Source organism: Hyla sarda, chromosome 1 (genome assembly GCF_029499605.1).
Source record: "Hyla sarda isolate aHylSar1 chromosome 1, aHylSar1.hap1, whole genome shotgun sequence".
Taxonomy (NCBI): domain Eukaryota; kingdom Metazoa; phylum Chordata; class Amphibia; order Anura; family Hylidae; genus Hyla; species Hyla sarda.
Genome location: NC_079189.1, coordinates 211,295,412 through 211,317,689, shown reverse-complemented (window position 1 = coordinate 211,317,689; position 22,278 = coordinate 211,295,412). Strand labels below are relative to the sequence as shown.

The following is a 22,278-nucleotide window of genomic DNA, read 5'->3' as shown; positions in this document are numbered from 1 at the left end:
ATAAAAAATAAAAAAAACACACACACAAAAGAGATATAACTAATAAAGCTGCTATACTGTAGACCTTAAAGGAGTACCCCGGGATATGAAAACCTATCCCCTATGCTAAGGATAGGAGATAAGTTTCAGATCGTGGGGGGTCTGACCGCTGGGGTCCCCCGCAATCTCCCGTATGGGGCCTGGCAGTCAGCGGCAAGGGAGCGTGTCCGACCCCTGCATTACGTGTCGGCCGACACGCCCCCTCAATACATCTCTATGGGAAAACCGAAGCGCTGCATTCAGCAGTCTCTGGCTCTGCCGTAGTCGAAACGGGCTATTTCGTCAAGAGCTGGGGGCCCATCTGGGAGATCACGGGGAGCCCCAGCGGTCTGACCCCCCCGCCATGTGAAACTTAACCCCTATCCTTAGGATAGAGGATATGTTTTCATATCCCGGAGTATTCCTTTAAAGGGAATCTCTCAGTTTTGAGGCATCAAAAGTGCTGAGAATACTTTACAGAGGCATGTCTGTTAACCCCTTAAGGACCGGGGGTTTTTCCATTTTTGCATTTTCGTTTTTTGCTCCATGCCTTTAAAAAAGCATAACTCTTTCAATTTTGCACCTAAAAATCCATATGATGGCTTATTTTTTGCGCCACCAATTCTACTTTGTAATGATGTCAGTCATTGTGCCCAAAAATCTACGGTAAAACGGAAAAAAAATCATTGTGAGACAAAATTGAAAAAAAACGCAAGTTTGTAAATTTTGGGGGCTTCCGTTTCTAAGTAGTAAATTTTTTGGTAAAAATGACACCTGATATTTATTCTGTAGGTCCATACGGTTAAAATGATACCCTACTTATATAGGTTTGATTTTGTCGTACTTCTGGAAAAAATCGTAACTTCATGCAGGAAAATGTATACGTTAAAATTGTCATATTCTGACCCCTATAACTTTTTTATTTTTCCGTGTATGGGGCGGTATGAGGGCTCATTTTTTGCGCCATGATCTGTAGTTTTTAACGGTACCATTTTTGCATTGATAGGACTTATTGATCGATGGAATTTTTTTGTGCGCACGCCATTGACCGTGCAGTTTAATTAACAATATATTTTTATAATTCGGACATTTCCGCACGTGGAAATTATGGGAAAAGGGGGGTGATTCAAACTTTTAATAGGGAAGTTTTTTTTTTTTGCAGTGTTATAGGTCCCATAGGGACCTATAACACTGCACACACTGATGTTTATCATTGATCACTGGTTTCTCATAAGAAACCAGTGATCGATGATTCTGCCGCATGACTGCTCATGCCTGGATCTCAGGCACTGAGCAGTCATTCAGCGATCGGACAGCGAGGAGGCAGGTAGGGGCCCTCCCGCTGTCCTGTAAGCGGTTCGGGATGCCGCGATTTCGCCGCGGCTATCCCGAACAGCCCACTGAGCTAGCCGGCTTGCTTTCGGTTTCACTTTAGACGCGGCGTTCAACTTTGAATGCCGCGTCTAAAGTGTTAATAGCGCGCGGCACAGCGATCAATGCCGCGCGCTATTAGCCACGGGTCCCGGACGTTGTTAGAGGCCGGGCCCGACCCGTGGCCCCGCGTTATAGATCGGGAGTGGACACATGATGTTCCAGTACGTCATGTGTCCTTAAGGGGTTAATATTGTTAAAGGAAGTGTCCAGTAGGCTTGCTCTTCTGGCCAGGTACATGGAGCTTGCTGTTTTGAGAATCCCCTCCACCCCCTTCTCAGTTAGGAGTGACAGTTCTAGCATCCAATTAGGGAACCACTTGGAAACATAGAATGTGTCGGCAGATAAGAACCATTTGGCCCATCTAGTCTGCCCAATAATTTGAATCCTATCAATAGCTCCTGGCTCTATCTTATATGAAGGATAGCCCTATGCTTATCCCATGCATGTTTAAACTCCTTCACTGTATTTTCAACTAGCACTTCTGCAGGAAGGATAATCCATGCATCCACTACTCTCTCAGTAAAGTAATACTCCCTGATATTGCTTTTAAACCTTTGCCCCTCTAATTTAAAACTATTCCCTTTATGTATTTAAAAGTCTCTATCATAGCCCCTCTGTCTCTTCTTTCTTCCAAGCTATACATGTTAAGGTCCTTTAACATTTCCTGGTAAGTTTTATCCTGCAATCATGTACTAGTTTAGTTACTTCTCTGAACTCTCTCTAGAGTATCTATATCCTTCTGGAGATACGGCCTCCAGTACTGCGCACAATACTCCAATTGAGGTCTCACCAGTGTTCTGTACTTCTCTCTCTCTACTGCTTATACCTCTCCCTATACATCCAAGCATTCTGCTAGCATTTCCTGCTGCTCTATTACATTGTCTTCCTACCTTTAAGTCTTCTGAAATAATTACTCCTAAATCCCTTTCCTCAGATACTGAGGCCAGGGCTGTGAAAAATATTCTATATTCTGCCCGAGGGTTTTTACGCCCCAGGTGCATTATCTTGCACTTATCCACATTACATTTTAGTTGTCAGAGTTCTGACCATTCTTCTAGCTTGCCTAAATCCTTTTACATTTGGCGTATCCCTCTAGGAACATCAACCCTGTTACATATTTTTGTATCATCAGCAAAAATACATACCTTAATACATGCCATTGATCTGTGTAGAAGATCAGTGTGTGCAGTGTTATAGGTCCCTATGGGAGCTATAACATTGCAAAAAAAAAAAAAGTAAAAAAAAAGTGTTAATAAAGACCATTTAACCCCTTCCCTAATAAAAGTTTGAATCACCCCCATTTTCCCATTAAAAAAATAAAACAATGTAAATAAAAATAAACATATGTGGTATCGCCGCGTGCGTAAATGTCCGAACTATAAAAAATATATTGTTAATTAAGCCGCAAGCTAAATGGTGTACACTTACAAAAAATTCCAAAGTCCAAAAAAGCGTACTTTTGGTCACTTATTATGCCATTAAAAAATGAATAAAAAGTGATCAAAAAGTCAGATCAAAACAAAAATGGTACCGATAAAAACTTCAGATCATGGCGCAAACAATGAGCCCTCATACCGCCCTGTACGTGGAAAAATAAAAAGTTATAGGGGTCAGAAGAGGACATTTTTGAACGTATAAATTTTCCTGCATGTAGTTATGATTTTTTCCAGACGTACGACAAAATCAAACCTGTATAAGTAGGGGACCCTTTTAACCGTATGGATGTACAGAATAATGATAAGGTGGTATTTTTACCGAAATATGCACTGGGTAGAAACGGAAGCCCCCAAAATTTACAAAATGGCATTTTTTCTTTGATTTTGTAGCACAATTATTTTTTTTCCCGTTTTGTCCTGGATTTTTGGGTAAAATGACTAATGTCACTGCAAAGTAGAATTGGTGACGCAAAAAATAAGCCATAATATGGATTTTTAGGTGTAAAATTGAAAGGGTTAAGATTTTTAAAAGGTTAGGAGGAAAAAACGAAAATGCAAAAACTGACAAACCCTGTGTCCTTAAGGGGTTAAGTAGTCCCATTTCTTCTGGACTCCATGTAATCCATTTCAGTCTGACAGGGACTCATTTATGACTAATCTCATTTTGAAAAGCCTGTTTTTCTAAAATCTAAAACCTTTGTTTTTGTGTGGTGTGACTCCTTCACTGTTCTCATATTAAACCACACTGACTGGTGATCACTAGATCCCAAGCTTTCGCCTACAGTAACATCAGATACCAAATCCCCATTTGTGAATACCAAATCCAACATGGCCTTCCTCCGGGTGAGCTCCTCAACCACTTGTTGTAGAGATAATCCCATCAGGGAATTTAGAATATCTGTACTCCTGGCAGAACTAGCTATTTAGGTTTTCCAGTTTATATCCGTAAGATTGAAGTCTCCCATAATGATAACTTCTCCTTTCATTGTCATTTTAGATATTTCTTCAACTAGTAGATCATCTAATTTTTTAACTTGGCCAGGTGGTCTGTATATCACACCTACACCCGAGGGTTTATTTTTTTTGCCTTCCCCTGGATCAACTCAGTAGGGACTCATTAGGGATATTGGGGGAGATTTATCAAAACCTGTGCAGAGGAAAATTTGCCCAGTTGCCCATAGCAACCAATCATATTGCTTCTTTCATTTTTAGGAAGGCCTGTGAAAAATGAAAGAAGTTATCTGATTGGTTGCTATAGGCAACTGGACAACTTTTCCTCTGGATGGGTTTTGATGAATCTCCCCCATGGTCTTTTTTCAACCTTATGAACTATGTCACTATGTTACATGAGTTACTGTCTGATTACCAAACTGCAATATAACCCAAACTGACTCTATGTTTGCCTCCCTAACTTGTATTAGGTTAGATGTTATGCTATCTTTCACATACAGGGCCACCCCTACTCCTTTCTTGCCTTCTCTGTCTCTTCTGTAAAGAGTACCCTGGTATGGATATGTCCCAGTCATTCCTTTCATTAAACCGTGTCTCAGTAACAGCCACTAAATCTACATTCTCAGATGCCATTATTGACCCAAGTTCATTTATTTTATTACCTAAACTGCGAGCATTTGTAGACAGGACTCTGAGCTTGTCATTTCTTAACCTCTATGCTGCTGACATGTTCTGGCATTGTTTCTGGGGGCAGTTGGACTCATGGATTATCACTCTTTTGCCCCCCCCCCCCCCTTCCTAGTTTAAATACTCCTTAGCAAATTATTGGAATTGTTCACTGAGTTCATTCGTTCCTTTGAGAAAAAGATGCAAACCATCTTTTTTTTACAGTTCCTATCTATTCCAATTAGAGCTATCATGAGACATAAAGCCAAATCCTTGCTCTTGACACCATTTACTAAGCCATAAATTGATAACTCCTTAATGCACCTTTGCCTATCATTCTGAACGTTATGCACAGGCAGAACTTTAAAAAATGAAACAGTGGTTGCAAAATCCTGTACATGATTACCAAGTGTGATAAAAGATTCCTTTACCTCTGAAACTCCTTCACCACTTTAGTTTTCAATAAAATTCCTTCACCACTTTAGTTTTCAATAAGCTCAGAGGAAGGGCCAAGGAAGCTCTCATTACAGAGACCTTTGTATAGGGTTGTCAGCAGTTTTGAGGGCTCCAGACTACTGAGAGATTACTTTGAAGGGTTCTAGGCTGTGGTGAAGGTTTTATTTATTTACACTTGACAATTATGCTTCCCTCTTTTTTTACACAACCATATTGATAATTGGTCTGAGTAAACAATGGAGAAGATTAACAATAAAAATATTGTTTATTATTGATTTCGAGTGTGATAAGAATACTCATTGATGACACAAATAATAAATGTTCTGCTGATCAGAGACATCTATAATAAGGTGTTGATGCCAATGCACTGCATGGTCCTGGTGTGGAATGTGTTCTCATCTTCACTATTGGGGAACACATGCTATACTGTGCTACACCAGGATCTGTATACATATATTAGTCCTACCCCCAAATAATAGGGTGACTAATTGTTAGCATCATACTCTGAATAAAGTGACCATATAGTAGTCAGATACCACACAGGTGGTCGGCATATATCACCACACTGTAGAATGGACATATTATTAATATACTGATCATCTCTGCAGAGTTTGCTATACAAACATCTTCAGATACAGTACAAATGAGTTACAAGACTGGCAGATGAGTCGTGCCCGAAAAAATCCAACACATTTTCAGCAGATAATAGCTTCCCATTGGTCACTGCCAACGATAATTTGAGTGTGATTTATAAAAACCATGGTCAGATGAAATTGCGACAATCGACCAATTCTGCCAACAATTTTCTTATGTGTGTGGCCAGCTTTAAACCCAACCTATGCAATCTCCCCCCCCCCGGGAGAAATGTCAGGGTTGTTAGGCAGGGCCCTTTCTAACATACTTTAGTCAGATCCTGTCAAAATTTGCTGGATCTACCAAGTAAAATGTAATCTTTATGGCTAACTGTCTGCAAACAATAATTATATCTTTAAAGGTCTTTAAAAATATATGATAATGAATTTGACCTTGACAGAGAGCTGTAAAAGAACACTAAACAGAAAATTCACAAAACAATAAAAAACAATCCCAACAGTTAATCAATTTATTTTCTCCTTCATCTTAATGTTAATTTTCTTACATTGCAAGTACAATATATAAAGATAAAGGTTTCTGCCATGTCTTTCACCTCCACTTATGTCTGGTTCTAAGGGCATGATCACATAGGCCCTAGGGCACGTACATAAAATCACTGCATGTCAATTTATGTTGTGGATATGCTGCAAACTTTCCCCTTTGACTTTAATGGAGAAGCAAAAATCCACAATAAATCCTCAATTAAATGTATTATGGAGGATTATTTTATCCACTGAAATTTTCTTTTTTTCTATGTGTTTTAGTATTTGGTGCAGATTTACCGGCAAAAATGCTGCCGACAATATCTTTGTCCTCTGGGGTTGTATTTCTCGGGTATGTTCACATGGCAGAATGTTTGCAGAGTTTATTTCCAGGTGGACATTCTGCAGACACCTAGCTGGCTCTAGGACTGGTTGAAAATGCATCTTCATAGACGGCAATGCATTTCTGAGCTGATTCGGCAAAAAGAATTGACAATTGTTTTTGCAGATTGTGCTCAGAAATTTTGTGAACACGAACTGAGACAACTTGCTGCACAAAGAGCCTCACTTCTCTGCCCTGTCTGCAGTAGTATATATAAAATTAGGCTCCTCCCACTTTGTTAAAGAGTTTCTCAAATAGTGATTCTTCACTGCTGCCTCTTTCTGTGTAATATGCAGCTTCACCACTGCCCCCTGCAACATTATACTCAATTGGATCACGTATGGCCAACCAGTACACCCAATTGCATAAATGGATAAGTGAGAAGAAAATAACCCTAATAGAATGGCGCTGCAGGCTTCCAGTATAGATGCACGTAGACCAAAGTGTGGTTCAAAGAGTCCTCAGCAGGACCGTTTTATTGCAAAACATAAAAGGAAACAAAAAAATGGGGGGATGATGTGTTTCGGGAGGCTCCCTCCCTTCCTCAGATCAGCATGCCAGCATGGGGACAAGGCTCAAATAAATACAAGGTAAATTGGCGCCAAATACAAAAAATGGGCGTGGTTAGTGACATCACACATTGTCACAGAAGAGTACACATTATTATTACATCAAATACAAACTTAACAAGCATACACAAGTTAATCCACAGTACACTATGTAATATAATGTTATGCTGTACTATTATAGTGTTAATATAATGGTTTCTCATACAGCAGAGGGACCCGTAACAATACTGAAAGGGGATTCCTTTTACACAGTGTTTCTAGACACCTTCTTCATTACCATAACAAGGATTTTAACTGCATTTCAGTAATTCCCATTGAACATGTATCTAAAGACAACCCACAAAGGTTCAATACTCTTCGGAGACGTGAAAACTATTGGATTTACAAGCTACAGACATTGGTTCCTACAGGCCTTTATGAATTAATAGAGTGTTCTCTCTAAACATCCTGTACTCATGTGCATATTCAGTTATTATTCTTACTTAGGGTCTCAGATCAAATTGTCCTAATAATTAATTGTTTATATATTTATTACTAGGCCTATTTATCCTTAATACAAGGTGAACAGCCATCTATATGTTTTTTTTGAGTCCTATATTGGACTCCTGTTTTCTTTTACTGAGGGTAATACACTAGGCACCGGTACCGGTCATTTTTTTTCTTTCCAAACAGAATTGCATAAATGGGAGCAATAAAATATGGATCTCAGATCTGTACTTCTCATATTTGGCTGCTGCAGTAGAAGCTTGGACTCTTCCTTGACATCCAAATTTCCTGCTTAAGCCTCTGTTGTTGTTTTTTTTTTTTTTTTTAACAATGAGACAACCTCTTTAGATTTGTCCTCTTTAGATAATCCCTACTTGTTAAAAGGGTCCTTTGACAATAAGCTAAAGATCCTATAGTGATCAATAATAATTATGTGTGGGTAAACTTGGTTTTCAGTGTTTGGTTCCAATGCAGTGCCACCATGGTGGAAATATAATGTTTTACAGGGCCTATTCATATCAACCATATCAATGGGTAGTCTGTGTAATGCATGGAAGGACAGGTGAGAGAGAGAGAGAGAGAGAGAGAGAGAGAGAGAGAGAGAGAGATCCTGAACAGAGAACCCTATTCCATTAACTTAGAATTCCCTAATTCTAGTGTTTGAATATATATACCTTGTAGAGGAAAATGTGTTTTGTAAACTAGACAATCCCTTTAACCATTTCTGGACTTAACGCACCAGGGTACATATACACTCGCTTCATGCTCGACGGGTCCCTGCCGCTATCAGCTGATCAACCTGAATTCCACCATTAACATTTTAGATGCCACGATCAGTACTGATGGATTATCAACACTATGAGAGACTTAACAGACCACCCACAGTGCGATCGTGGGGTTTTGATAAGTCAAGATGGCGGCTGGAGGTCCCCTCACCTGCCTCCTGCTGTGGTTCATGTGCATTGTCTGCCTTCTGGTAGATAAAACTGATCAGTGTGATTGCTATGAATAGTGCCCTATAGGGACATAAAAAATGTAAAGTATGCAAAAAAAAAAAAAAGTATATTAAATTCCCCTCTTTTCCTGTTTCACAAAAAAAAAATATAATTTTTTTTAAGTAAACATATTTGGTATCTCCGCATGCGTAAGTGTCCTAACAGAAAATATAAAGTTAATAATCCCATATAGTAGACGACGTAAACGTAAAAAATCTATGCTTTTTGGTCACACCCCCAGAAAAACTTTATAAAAAATTATCAAAAGGTCACAATTGTGCAAATTACCATCATACAGTCCTGTATATGCAAAATATAGAAAGTTATAGGGGTCAGAATAGGGGAATTTTACACATACTTCTTTTGTTTTTATAAAAGTAGTACAATAATGGAAAAGCTTTTAAACATATTGAATTGACCAAGGGGTTAAGTCCTGGGGATAATAGTATGGGAACTCTTCCACTCAAGGGCTGTTCCTGCAGTACTTCTACTCATGGGAATGGTATTCCTGCTGTGGAAAAAGTGCAGGAACCCAGTTCCTACACGTTCCTGCAGGGCTTGAGCCTGGATATTGACCAGCTTCCGCGTTCGTGACGTCATGCCACACCCTCTCCATTCATGTCTATGAAAGGGGGGGGGTGATGTCTAGTACATAGCCGTCACACCTCCTCCCATAGATGTGAATGGAGGGGGGCGTGGCGGCTTGCATCACCAATCATCAGGCATGGAGAGGAATTTGCTTAGTGCACCGAATGACAGGGGTGCCGCAGTGGAGATCATTGGGGTCCCCAGCGGTGGGACCCCCCGCAATCTAACATCTTATCCCCTATGCTTTGGATAGGGGATAAGATGTTTTCAGCAGAGAACCTCTTTAAGGGGTTAAAAAACAGAAAAGTTGAGGTTGTAGTGCAATGGTTTTTTATCTTACAAGAAGCTAACCAAATAATCATCATGCAGGCACCTGCATGATCCAGGTCTAAAAATGCATTACAATAGAGCATCAATTTTGAGGCCAATACTAAAATATTGTAACTGGAGCTGCTATAAATTGAAAATTATACTTTTTCTCTCAACCTTGAAGACCACGAATATTGGTAATTTTGCTGTTCTTTTATATTATTTTATATGAATATAAAATAAAATGTGCTTTTCTGATATTGCCCCAAATCCTACAATTCTTGGTACACGTATACTTTATATTGTGTGTTTTTAAAAGTTATACAACAATTTTTGGTCTAAAAGTGAACTCACGTTTTAAACATGACAGGGATTAGGTGAATTGTCAGTGTATCACGAGGATAGGTTTAACCTTTGCATCGTTCTGCTGCTGGTTTGACAACTTATTGTCATTCTCAGTCCTCATCCATCTCAATTGATTAAATATTAAACTGGCATTAAATGTCATTCTGAGGCTCTGTTCTTACTGTACATGATTGAAATGAATGAATTGGATATAGGGAGAATGGACAACACACAGCATGATAGGGACCCCTATAGGATTTAATCAAGTCTAACAATATGTCTCTTGACAACTACAGTATGTGGGGGGGGGGGAATAAATAATATATATATATATATATATATATATATATATATATATATATATATGTGGTGTCCCAGTACCGCATTCTATACGGTACTTGTTTATTTATGGGTCCCCATAGCCAGAGTCCCCAGGACGTAGGGATTCCTATTAATCCAGTCTACCCGTAGTCGCCTCTATCCTAATGTATAATTAGTAATTTATGCATAGATTAATGTAAATAGAATAATAGATGTAAATAAATGGTTAATTACTTGTTTCCATTAGCGGTGACCTGCGGGTCATGTGACGAGGTGAACTCTATGGTATTTAGCTTAAGGACCTTTGGAGGCCCTGTGACGTAAGCAATCCCATCACACCATGTAATGGTGAATGGCAGACATTCGGACCAATCAGATTCGCCACGCCCCCTGCCCATATAAGGGAGCGGCAGCCATGTTTCTCTCTCTTACCTCATGGGCTGTCAAGCAAGCAAGACCTGTACAGCAGTAATCGCAGTGAGTTAGGCCTGAGCCTTGCGGCAACGGCTGAACAATTATAATTATAGAGAGTGTATCACTTCCCAAACACTTTGCAGCATCACCGGACCTAATTACTCCCCTAAATCCGGACGGATCTGCAAATCTCATCCTAAATTAAGAGACTTATTGTCTAGCTCAAGGTTCGTAACTACTGCCAGTCACTAAGTAACCAAAGGACTGTTTGTATGAGACTGTTACTGTGCCGTGAATATTGCAAGCACTTCAATAAACGTTCTTCAAGTTCAAGTTCAAATCTCCTTGTGGACCTTCAGTTATTTTATGCACCTATCGTTACTGGGAAGGGCGGCGATAGGCTGGAACACTGATTCAGCATACCAGCCCTCAGCCTGGCGTCACAAACTCTTCTAGGGTTAACATTAACCCCTTATATACCTATACCATACCACCATTACCATACACCCCCCAAGGGCTACCACATACATATATATATATATATATATATATATATATATGTGGTAAGCTTGATATATGGGGTGTAGCTGTGCAGTGATGAAAGGGTGCTGGTTTAACCCTTAACTGTCATGATGCCAGGGTGAGGGCTCCTCTGTGTATGCTGGTCCTATTGCCACACGTCCCAAGAACGAGAGGGAGGAATAATAAAGGATTGTCCATAACCGGAGGTTTCAGAAAACTGTCAGAACTTTTACTGCAGGTTTTATGCAGAAATAAATAAGAACAGTCTTTGTACAATCAGAGTCTATTAGGATCCTGACAGTTGGTTGGGACCTTGTGAATTTTAAGCTCAGGAGATTTATATGCGCAGTTCCACTGGATTTAGGGGATTGAGTTTAGGTCCAGCAGTCACGCAGACTTTAGCGGGGAGTTGTATTGTAACTCATGATTTGGTAAGTTGCGGTATTATCAGGCTTCGGCCTGATCTTGTCTTTGAAAGTTGCACGGATCTCTACTCTCTGCTAGTCCGGAACCCAAGAGGGCGAGGATTGGCTGGCAGCTCCATTATATGGGCAGGGGCTGGCCTTGAGCTCATTGGTCCATACCATCTGTCAATCACTTTATACAAGGAATTATGGTCTAAACATGTGACCACGCATGTGACCTAGGAAGGTCCTTTAACATACTCTAAGAGAATGAACATTAGTCACATGACCTAAGGTCCTGCGACACTATATACACAACCAAATATACAATTAAATATACATACAAACATCACAAAAGAAGGAAAAGGTGACCAGGAGGATGCTACTGGAACAAAGTAACTCTGGCTTTGGGGACCACCACACAAGGTACGGTATACTATACGGTACAGGGACACCACATATATATATATATATATATATATATATATATATATATATATTCATATATTACAGATTCAAAATGAAATGCTGATTTTTAGACTACTGGTTTCTATGGGCAGAATACTTATCCATATAAAATTGATCTATATTGTTAGACTACATTGCTTTCTATAGCAAGTATGTAGAATTGTTCTCTCTCTATGGGGGAAGAACAATCTGTAGAAATATGCTGGTCCTGTCATATGACATATACTAATGGGACCTAACTGGGGCCCTATTGCCTTACAGCTGGGTCTTTCATAGTTCTGTCATGTTGATTGTTTTGGAGGCAAGAATACTACTGGATGCTGTGTTATTGGAGCCTCTGACACCAATGTGAACAGAGACTTCCTTAGACCTGTTTACATCCGTTAGGAGAATATGGAGCCTTGCTTCTCTACATACTGCCTTTAAATCTGCATGCAAATGATTTGGGGTTGAGCTATTCCACTCCATCTTGGTTGTGCATGCATGTGTTTTCAATGGAAAGATGGAAATAAGCCACTGCAAGACACCTCTGGCTGTGGCCTATCTCCAAGGAGAAGAATGAGGGTTGAAATGTAGCACTCCCAAGTTGGAAGCCCACATACATATAGACTGGCCCAACCAAAATAGATGGATTTGCCAACTTTTCTCCAATCAAATGGCATGCATGTAAAAATATATATATATATATTTTCTGCTATATTATTCTGTAATGTTCTTTAATAGAGTCTTAACAGAAAATATGCTACCAAACTAGGCCCCAAACTGTTGGCATTTTGTGCTTGTTTGTCTACCCTTTTAAATCTGATTTATATGTAAAGAATAGAGGAAATTAGTAAAAATGTCTATATAAAAAAATAATAAATAAAAAATAAACATAATAAAGATTTCAAAATAGTTCTGCTTGCCACAGCCTTAGCCATTGCACAAAACATTAGTAATCTTTTTTATGACATTTATTACAGTATACAATAGTGATATATTTTCTTTACTTTCAGATGGATAAAATTTGAAGAAAAAGTGGAGCAGGGTGGAGAAAGGTGGAGTAAGCCTCATGTTGCCACACTTTCCTTGCACAGCCTGTTTGAACTGAGGACATGCATCGAAAAAGGGACAATACTACTTGACCTAGAAGCCAATTCACTCCCACAAGTAGTTGGTAAGTAACTCATGGATTATTAGGCATTATTAGGTGAATATGTAATAATGCTTTGTTATTAGGTCAATATCATTTGTGAATACAGTATCACTAACAGAGACAAATACAGGTGATATGTACAGCTTGTCAAGTAAATCCAGCATTTTTCTTATTTTTTATTTTTCAGAAAAAATTCTTGATAACCAGATTGAGACAGGACTGCTGAAACCAGAGATGAGGGAAAAGATCACCTACACTCTTCTCAGGAAGCATCGGCACCAGACAAAGAAATCCAACTTGCGTTCTTTGGCTGACATAGGGAAAACAGTCTCCAGTGCAAGTAGGATGTTTACCAGCCCAGACAATGGTAATGAAGAGGGCAGCTTTCTGCTGGCTTTCAGTTATATTCGGTATTAATATAGGGTTTATGTAACCTGTGGCTATTGTTATAGGACAAGCGTATAGGTCGAATAGTCATAATATTAAAACCACCTTCCTAAAATTCTGTAGGTCCACATTGTCTCAGCAAAACAGCACTGGCCAATCATGGCATGGACTCTACCAGAACTCTCAAGGTGTTCTGTGGTATCTGACACAAAGATGTTAGGAGCAGATCCTCTTTGTTCTGTAAGTTGCAGGTTGGGACATCCATGTGTCAAACCTATTTTTCCTCCACATCCAAAGGATGCCCAATCTAACTGAAACCTGAGGAATTTGGAGGCCAGGTCATGTTCCTTAGACCATTACTGAACAACTTTTGCAGTGTGTCTTGGCACATTATCTTGCCGAAAGAGGCCATTGTCATCAGGGAACACCAGTGTCACTATGGGGGGTTACTTGGTCTGCAACAGTGATAAGCTAGGTGATACATGTCACTGTAATAACCTAATAAATGCCAGGACCTATGGTTTCCAATGAGAACCTTGCCCAGGACTTACACTGCCTTTACTGGCTTGCCTTATTCCCATACTGTATCCTGGTGCCATTTTTTTCCTCAAGTAAGCAACACACATGATGTAAAAGAAGGCATGATTCGTCAGACCAGGCCGCTTTCTTCCATTGCTCCATGGTCCAGTTCCAATGCCTACATGCTCAATGAAGATGCTTTCAGCAGTCAACAGGTTTCAGCAAGGGCACTTTGAATGGTCCTGTACCTAAACAGCCTCATCACAAGCCAGGATGCACTATGGCCTCTTATTGATAAGTCTTGGGTGCCCATGACCATGTTGCCCATTTACACAGTGTCTTATATTGCACCTGACTGTACACTTGCATTTTACTATATGTTACCACTTGAATTATGCCATTGTCACAAGATAATACATGCATACTTCACCTTTCAGTGGTTTTAATATTATGACTGATCAATGGATTAAAGGGCACCTGTGTCTTAAATAAAATTCTGACATATTATAGTACAATGCTACCTCAAGTTACAATATTAATTGGTTCCAGGGTCACCATTGTATGTTGAAAGCATTGTATGTTGAGACCATAACTCTATAGAAACCTGGTAATTGGTTCTGGAGACCCAAAATGTCATCCAAAAATAGATAGTAGATAACTAATACAGATAAAGCAAGTCTTCACATATAAGTAAGAAAGAGCTGCTGAAAGCTGTAAATCACTGTCTACGTGCAGGACATGAGCTTCTTCTGGGTCCTGTAGAGTAGACAGTGCCCCAAAAAATTAAAATGGAGCCGCCCTCACCTGGTGTCGAAAGGAGCAGTTAATCGTGGAACAGGTAAAGAGCAGTACAGAACATGTAGTACCACCCTGTACTGTAGGAGGCGTTACTAGACAGCCAGTCATGCACTTCAGTAATACAGATGTTTTACCAGTAATATGCCCATTCTAATTCTTCCAACCATTGACACATTTCACAGACATGGACTGTCTGCAGCATTGTATGCTAAGTCCAGTTCCAAGTTACAGTGGTCCAGAAAAGACCATTGTATGTTGAAAATATTGTAACCTGAGGCCATTGTAAGTTGAGGGACCACTGTATTTAGAAATGAAAAAGCACAGTGCTTAGCTAAGTGCTGCTGCCTCTTTGTTTTAGGGATAGTAGCACATGGACCACCACTAGTCAAAACGAAATGTCTGACATTAATAAAAGATACAAATACTCTTTTAGCTCAACTGAACATCAATGGATGCAGCTCCAAACTGCTTGTGCTGGTAGATGTTAGGGATTAATAGTTGGCTACAGTGCTTCTCACCATAACGTGTTATGACCTATTGACAGTGTTGGTAATAAAAAAATAAAAATAAAAGACTGTGGGATCCCAGTACTCAGGCCCCCATCAATTTATAATCCCTTCTTGAATGGGCTGGTTTGACCATGTTGTTAGTAACATATAACTTGACTACTGCAAATGAAATGGGAAAAGTGTTTTCTTTTAGTGGTTTCAATATCAATAAGGAAAGAACACCAATACATGAAAAGTGTGCTCTCCCCCCACAACAACATGAAACATTGTAGTGGGAATGCCCCCTCTACGGAACGACAAGAAATTAGTAATAGAGCACAGTTCTGTATATTAATCCGAATATTACATGTTATTTTCCCAGTATAATTACTGTATGTCATAATGGATTAATTGTAGTTTTTCTTTCTTTTTTCTTTAAACTTCTAAAAATGTGAACAAAATAGGAGGGAGAGAGGAGGGCTTGATGAAAAACTCCTTCCTTTCAGGTGAATAGCATGGCACTTCTAGGCTTCCTCATGTGTCATAGTGTGAGGCTATGCATTGATTCCTGTTGCATAGAATACATATATATATATATATATATATATATATATATATATATATATATATTTGTCGTGACTTTACAGAATATGTTCAGTTTCCCAATCCTACTGACATTACCATGTTACTCATTCATGAGTGTGGCCTTACTCGTACATCACAGCTGATGTATGTAATAGTGACCATTTATTGTATGTCACCATTACATGTGGCTTGCTACATATTGCTTGTATAATATTGATTATGCTTTGCTGCAATTATGGAATCCCCGCAGATATCAGATGTTTAGCCAACCCTTTTACTTTGTTGCAAATACACAAATCAAAACATGTTAAAACTGTTTAATAGCTGAATATTCTCATTTCATGATACATTTCTCAAACAAATGAAAGTAAGCTGCTTTAAATTAGGAACAAGAAGAGGGGAATATAAAGAATATATTAAAACAGTAGAATAGATTATAAAACTCCTTAAAGAAGGAAATCCAGCAAAGAGTGTGGCAGAAGATGTTTGTTGTTCCCAGTTACCTATGTGTAAAATTTGGTGCAACAAAATAAAAAAACTGAAATTATAGAAAGGAAAACATAAAGGTAGACCAAGGAAGGTGTCAAAGCATCAGGATAGATAGCACAAAAATGACTTCATAATGAACAGCAAAATAAAAAGCAAAAATAGGAGTCAATGCTTGTGAAAGAACCTTAGTATTCAACAGAATTAAATGGGATATGCCGTACTTATGTAAAAGTTTAAAAAAAAAACGTCATCATTAATAGCTAAAACGAAGAAAGCAATGTAACAATGGGATAAGGAGAAGAATCATAGTGTGGGAGATTAGATATGTGATATTTGTGATATGGAGTCAGTGCATAGGTGTACATGGAAATTCTGAATACTTTTCTTATTCCATCAATAAAAAATAGGTTTAATGTTGATAACATTTTTTTTTCCAAAAGTGTTACATGGGCACTATCACTTTTAAAAACTTTAGACATGTCCTAGTGAAATGTCAAAAGTTTTGATTGGTCAGATCTCCACCGATCTGGAGAACGACCCAGGAAAATCCAGTGCACTGGCGAGGGATTATTTTAGGACAGCATGTAAGACGTCAATTTTAGTAAATATCTCCTATTGTCATTCATTATTATGTGTTTTCACTTACCCAAGGTACGTTTCATGAAACATGAATGTTCAGCTATTGAACCACAGTTAGATTGTCTAATGTCATAAATGTGCTTTGTGTGTTTACTACTAAATAAAGAAGGTGTGTTTCCATCATTTTTGCCAAGGGTTATACACCTCTCCTAGTCTAGTAAAGACATAGGATGCTTTGTATATAATGCAGATATGTATCTTTCTATGATGGTTTGATCAATCATCATATTCTGCAATAACAACAAGCTGAATATTAGCACAGTGAAGCATTGCTACTCAGCTTGAAATGAACCATACTAGACAGATAAATAGATCCAGTGGGTGTGAATTCCTCCTACCATCCAGATTTCACCTGCCAACCCTAAACATTATTCTGGTTCTTGCCAACTTCAAAACTTATCTTAACTCTCTATGGTTCAAACCTCACTGTGGATCTGCAAGGTAAAGTGCAGCTTTTTCTGTTTCTTTGTCACAGTACAGTAAACATACATTAAAGGTGTTTTCTGTTGTTACATAAATAACACTCATTTGTATATGCAACTTTAAAGTGTACTTTCTGTTTACATTCCTTTTCATTGCAAGATCTCTGTTTACTGGCAATGAATTGAAACTGCTAAAAAACGTGTCCTGATCATGTCTAATGGCACAGGTCCATGGCTTATTACAAGAGTGAAGTCTGATACACATGATGCCATGAACCATGGAAAAGGGCAGTTTTTTGGTCTAAAGATAATCCTTTTATTTACTGAAATACCATAATGGCTAGCACCAAATGGGTATTGGTCCACTGCAAAATTATTTCTGCTTTGATCTCTCTTCAAAGTCTATTAGATTTTGTATTTTGCTTTCCACATTGCATTCAATTTCCCCCAATCAGTTAAATGTGCATAATATATATATATATATATATATATATATATATATACACACAAATGCATCAGACTGATGACAATTTCTCTGTTATGGTTTATTTATTAGGCTGTCCTTTCATATGGTTCATAGAGCAGCCATAGTATCTAACGCATGGACTGGACTGTTAATTCTCTGCTTCTGTTCAAGCATTTAGTTGTCTTTCTCCCTTGTTTTTCTCACTTTTATTTTGCTTTCCTTTTGCTCTCCCTGATGCTGCTGCTTTCGCACTTTCTTCTACTCTTTGCTTGCACCACTAGCACGCAGTCCTCTAGAGAATTCTGTGCCCTGTCTGGCAACCCGCATGTCGGATGACGATCTCCGAGTGCGGCGCAGCCCCAGTATGGGATGGCTCAGTAAGTTGGGGTAAATGTATGTTGTGGGAAATATGTCACATTCATGATACAACAAAACAATATTTAGAATCAAGGTGTTGGGCTATAGATTTAAAATGCCAATAAATGGGACATTATGTTTTATATGTGATACAGTATATGTAAGCTTTGTTTTTGGGTATGAATATATACTTTTTTGGACCATCTGTGTAATTGGAACACAAAGCTGAGTAGCACTTGGATGAGATGGCTATGCATTTCCAACTTTTTATTGCTATCATGTTTCATAGGAAAAAGGAAAGTAATTGACCAGACTTGTACTTGTATAGATTAAGACCCCTCTAGGACATTCCAAAGTTTTGGTCACATAGATTTACCAGTGATCATCATGTTTTTTTTATGTCAAATGTTGTTTGGACTTTTGTGCAATCTATTATGCAAAACGTTTGCAAACAACAGCCAAATAGTAGCCTTCTAAACCATTCCGAGCAAGGTACCATTGGTTGGCGGAAACTGAAAAATAACTTTTTTAAATCCCGATTTGGGCAAGGTTCACATTTTTAACCATGATGCTTGTAAATGCCAGAACTACTGCTAGCACTACTTTTATTAGATAATAATATTAAATGTATAAATATCACTAGCGCTGGAATGGTATGTTACCGGCTGCCAAGACAACGCTGAGAGGGTCCTGACCACTCCTCACATGGATAATGGATTAAAACTTAATGGGGTATTAGCGTATCGGCGCACAGAAACAATGAAAAGGTGTATTCAAACTTGCTCTGGATGTATTGATTAGCCGGATCCTCGATATGAGGGGCCGGTGAATACTGAGACTGTGTTACTGATAATTATTCTTATCAGATATACCAAAAATGAATTATACCAGAATGTCCATGGATTTAATCACACCTAAAACAGAGTATTGAGCACTGAACGATGACAAAGAGATTTGAATAAATACTGAGTTATTTGCAACTGACTTGCGATCACAGTCTCTGTGCATGCATCCCGTTACAAATGTTTCAATAATGTCTCTGATGTAAACTCTGTTTTAGGTGTAATTAAATCCATGGACATTCTGGTATAATTCATTTTTGGTATATCTGATAAGAATTATTATCAGTAACACAGTCTCAGTACTCACCGGCTCCTCATATCGAGGATACGGCTAATCAACACATCCAGAGCAAGTTTGAATATACCTTTTCATTGTTTCTGTGCGCCGATACGCTAATACCACATTAAGATAATAATATTGCTGTATATTTTAAACAGTGCCAGAAGTCTTGATACAGTAGCCGAAATGTTATTCCCTTGAACCATACAACATAGTAAAACATTAATTTGTAGGTCCAGAATTGGGTCTGGATCTGAGACTCGTCCTTAGGTTAGGTAATGCTTCCAAAAAAAGTCTGACAAGTACTACCTACAGTACTTGCTTGCTCTCTAGTAGCACCATTGGAAGTGGAATACCGGAAATCCAATGCTTGACTCCTAAAACAGACCTGAAACAAGACCAGGAATTAACAACCAAACCAGAATCTTCTCCACAAGGAAGAGGACCCATCTGTAGATAGCTGTTTAGGGGTTCTCACCTTTCTCCAGTACAAAGCAGGGTACTTGTTGACTCAATGAGAAGCTTGGTGGTCTCCCTAAGAGCCAACTAGTGGGCTCTGTACAAATTAGGGCAAATAACCCCAACACAGTTGTCTACAGATGTGTATATTGTAGTTTGGACGATAATTCCTTTAATTCATGGGTCTTTAAGAGGTCAAACATTGACTTATAGGGAATCTACCTCCAATAGGTGACATTAGTGAACCTGCTCCATTCTTTCTGAATGTTAAATCCAGCAAGCAATTTTTGGGACCCCACATTTTTATTGGTAACTATTATGTTAATTTTTAATGTCGTTTTTTTGAACTAGCAGTGTTTGTTTTCTGCTAAAGGTCCATATATATGCTGACATTAAAGGGGTATTCCAGGAAAAAACTTTTTTATATATATATCAACTGACTCCAGAAAGTTAAACAGATTATAAATTACTTCTATTAAAAAATCTTATTCCTTCCAGTAATTATCAGCTGCTGAAGTTGAGTAGTTCTTTTCTGTCTGGCAACAGTGCTCTCTGCTGACATCTCTGCTTGTCTCGGGAACTGCACAGAGTAGAAGAGGTTTGCTATGGGGATTTGCTTCTACTCTGGACAGTTCCCGAGACAGGTGTCATCAGAGAGCACTTAGAAAAGAACAACTCAACTTCAGAAGCTCAAAAGTACTGAAAGGATTAATATTTTTTTTAAATAGAAGTAAATTACAAATCTGTTTAACTCTGGAGCCAGTTGATTTCATGGATAACCCCTTTAAGATGAAAGTGGAAACTAGGAATAAAGATGAATCCAATATTTATTGTGAAGAATATAGGGAAGAGACTACTAGCAGTGGAATTTTTTACTATATAACCATGAAATAATATCAAGTAGATTTTTTAAAGGAGTTATTAAAGAGAAATCTGTTCAGTTGGGAATCCTTAGCACCTCTTCAAGTGATTAACATATATTTATCTATGTTATGTTCTTTTTATGTTATCACCATATTATCATCTAAAACACATATTAGATTCTCCTAAAATGCATATAACGTAACATTAAGTGCACTTAACATTAAATGCTTGATGGAATTTACCTGAAATATAGCTCCCTAATCCAAAGTTCAGGCCTAATAGAGTACTTTTGGAGTGCCAGCTTGCTATATAATCTACTGTCAAGCTGTTCAATTAGTAGGCTGTTAATAGGGCAATGTTAATGCATCTGAAAGGAAAGTCATTTGCACAAAACGCTATAAACACCCAGTATATACAAAACCTACGTGATGGAAATCTTAAACTCCAGCATTAAAATAGCAGGGCTATGTGAACCATGAGGTGTAATTGAATTGAGGGTGGAAGGGATTGTGGCTGTTTTCGTCAAGTCCCATTCTTCCTTACTGTTTCACTTTACTTTGGTGGGATAATAGCACAATTGTCATAATTAGAATTTGGAGCAGTAAAAGTGCATATTGTACCTGCCCTTATTATAACTGTGGTGGGCGAGAAAAGCCTCCCTGGTGCTTCTTACAGTCATTGTAAAACTTAGTCATACACTATTTAGAAACATTTGTTCCTCTTTATTAATTTGCTAGGAACAATTATACTTGCCTATGCTGTTATTGTTGCTGGAAAACCTATAGGTGGGAGATGTAAAGGGAGACAATTTAGGTGGAAACAGCTGAATATGTTCAAATGACAGATTTTCGCAGCAGGCTGGCGGCATTGTTGCTGTGTACAATGTGCATTAAATATGTAATTTGTTATTGCATATTAATTCTGAGTACATTTTTATTCTGGCTTTGAAATCTATAGAAAACCCTTGTTACTTTTATGTAGCATAACACGCTGTAAGCGCACATGGGGTCTTTTCACTGCAGTTGTGTCTGTACTTAAGAAAAACATGAAACTATTATTTACAATAGACTATGTGCTTGCCGCTAAAATGTCTCAGCAGGTCACCTGGGGGTCTAGAACATCACATATATTAATTGCTAAAAGTAGAAGTTGAAATACCTGCTAATGCTATAGTTTAGGCTTCTGAATCGTTCCAGTCATAGCATATTGATGGCCTATCCCTCTGTGTGTACTGGAGCCATGATGGAGGCAAAACGCTGATCAGTGTGATCTAAACTATCTAAAGAATAGACCAAGCTGTGGCCACAAAACCCCTCTAAAGTGCCCCACCAGTTTTACCAAACATTGAAATATTAGTTTTATTATACTATATGTCTGTAGTACAGTGTGACCTCCTCTGCAGAATGATATGCAAAGTTGCAGTGGCTGTTTCTTCCGCAGAAGCAACAAACCATAGATAGACCAAATATATATGGCCATAGTACAGCTTTTTTTAGTGTCTGTATGAGAGCACCAAAACCAATTTGGGTCACTAAATGTGTCACCAGGTGTTATGGCCATAATATGGATACCAAAATACTATCCTTACTCTGTATTTACTATAGACATAAAAAACTGAGGTGATTCAGCAGGGGCAAAAGTTTGGGACCCAGCAAGACCAGCTTATAAG

The 22,278-nt window shown here is 38.5% G+C and overlaps 1 protein-coding gene across 6 annotated transcripts in view; it reads left to right on the top strand.

The window, feature by feature from the left end:
- Positions 1 to 22,278, top strand: part of SLC4A4 (solute carrier family 4 member 4) — a 235,600-nt gene that overhangs the window by 141,154 nt on the left and 72,168 nt on the right. For 4 of the 6 annotated variants that reach the window (XM_056568080.1, XM_056568101.1, XM_056568109.1 and 1 more), the window contains exons 5-7: positions 12,875 to 13,035; positions 13,202 to 13,381; positions 15,671 to 15,712. In XM_056568080.1, coding sequence (XP_056424055.1) covers positions 12,875 to 13,035; positions 13,202 to 13,381; positions 15,671 to 15,712 — 383 coding nt within the window. The remainder of the gene's footprint in view (positions 1 to 12,874; positions 13,036 to 13,201; positions 13,382 to 15,670; positions 15,713 to 22,278) is intronic. The other 2 variants (XM_056568094.1, XM_056568120.1) reach the window with 1 other exon arrangement.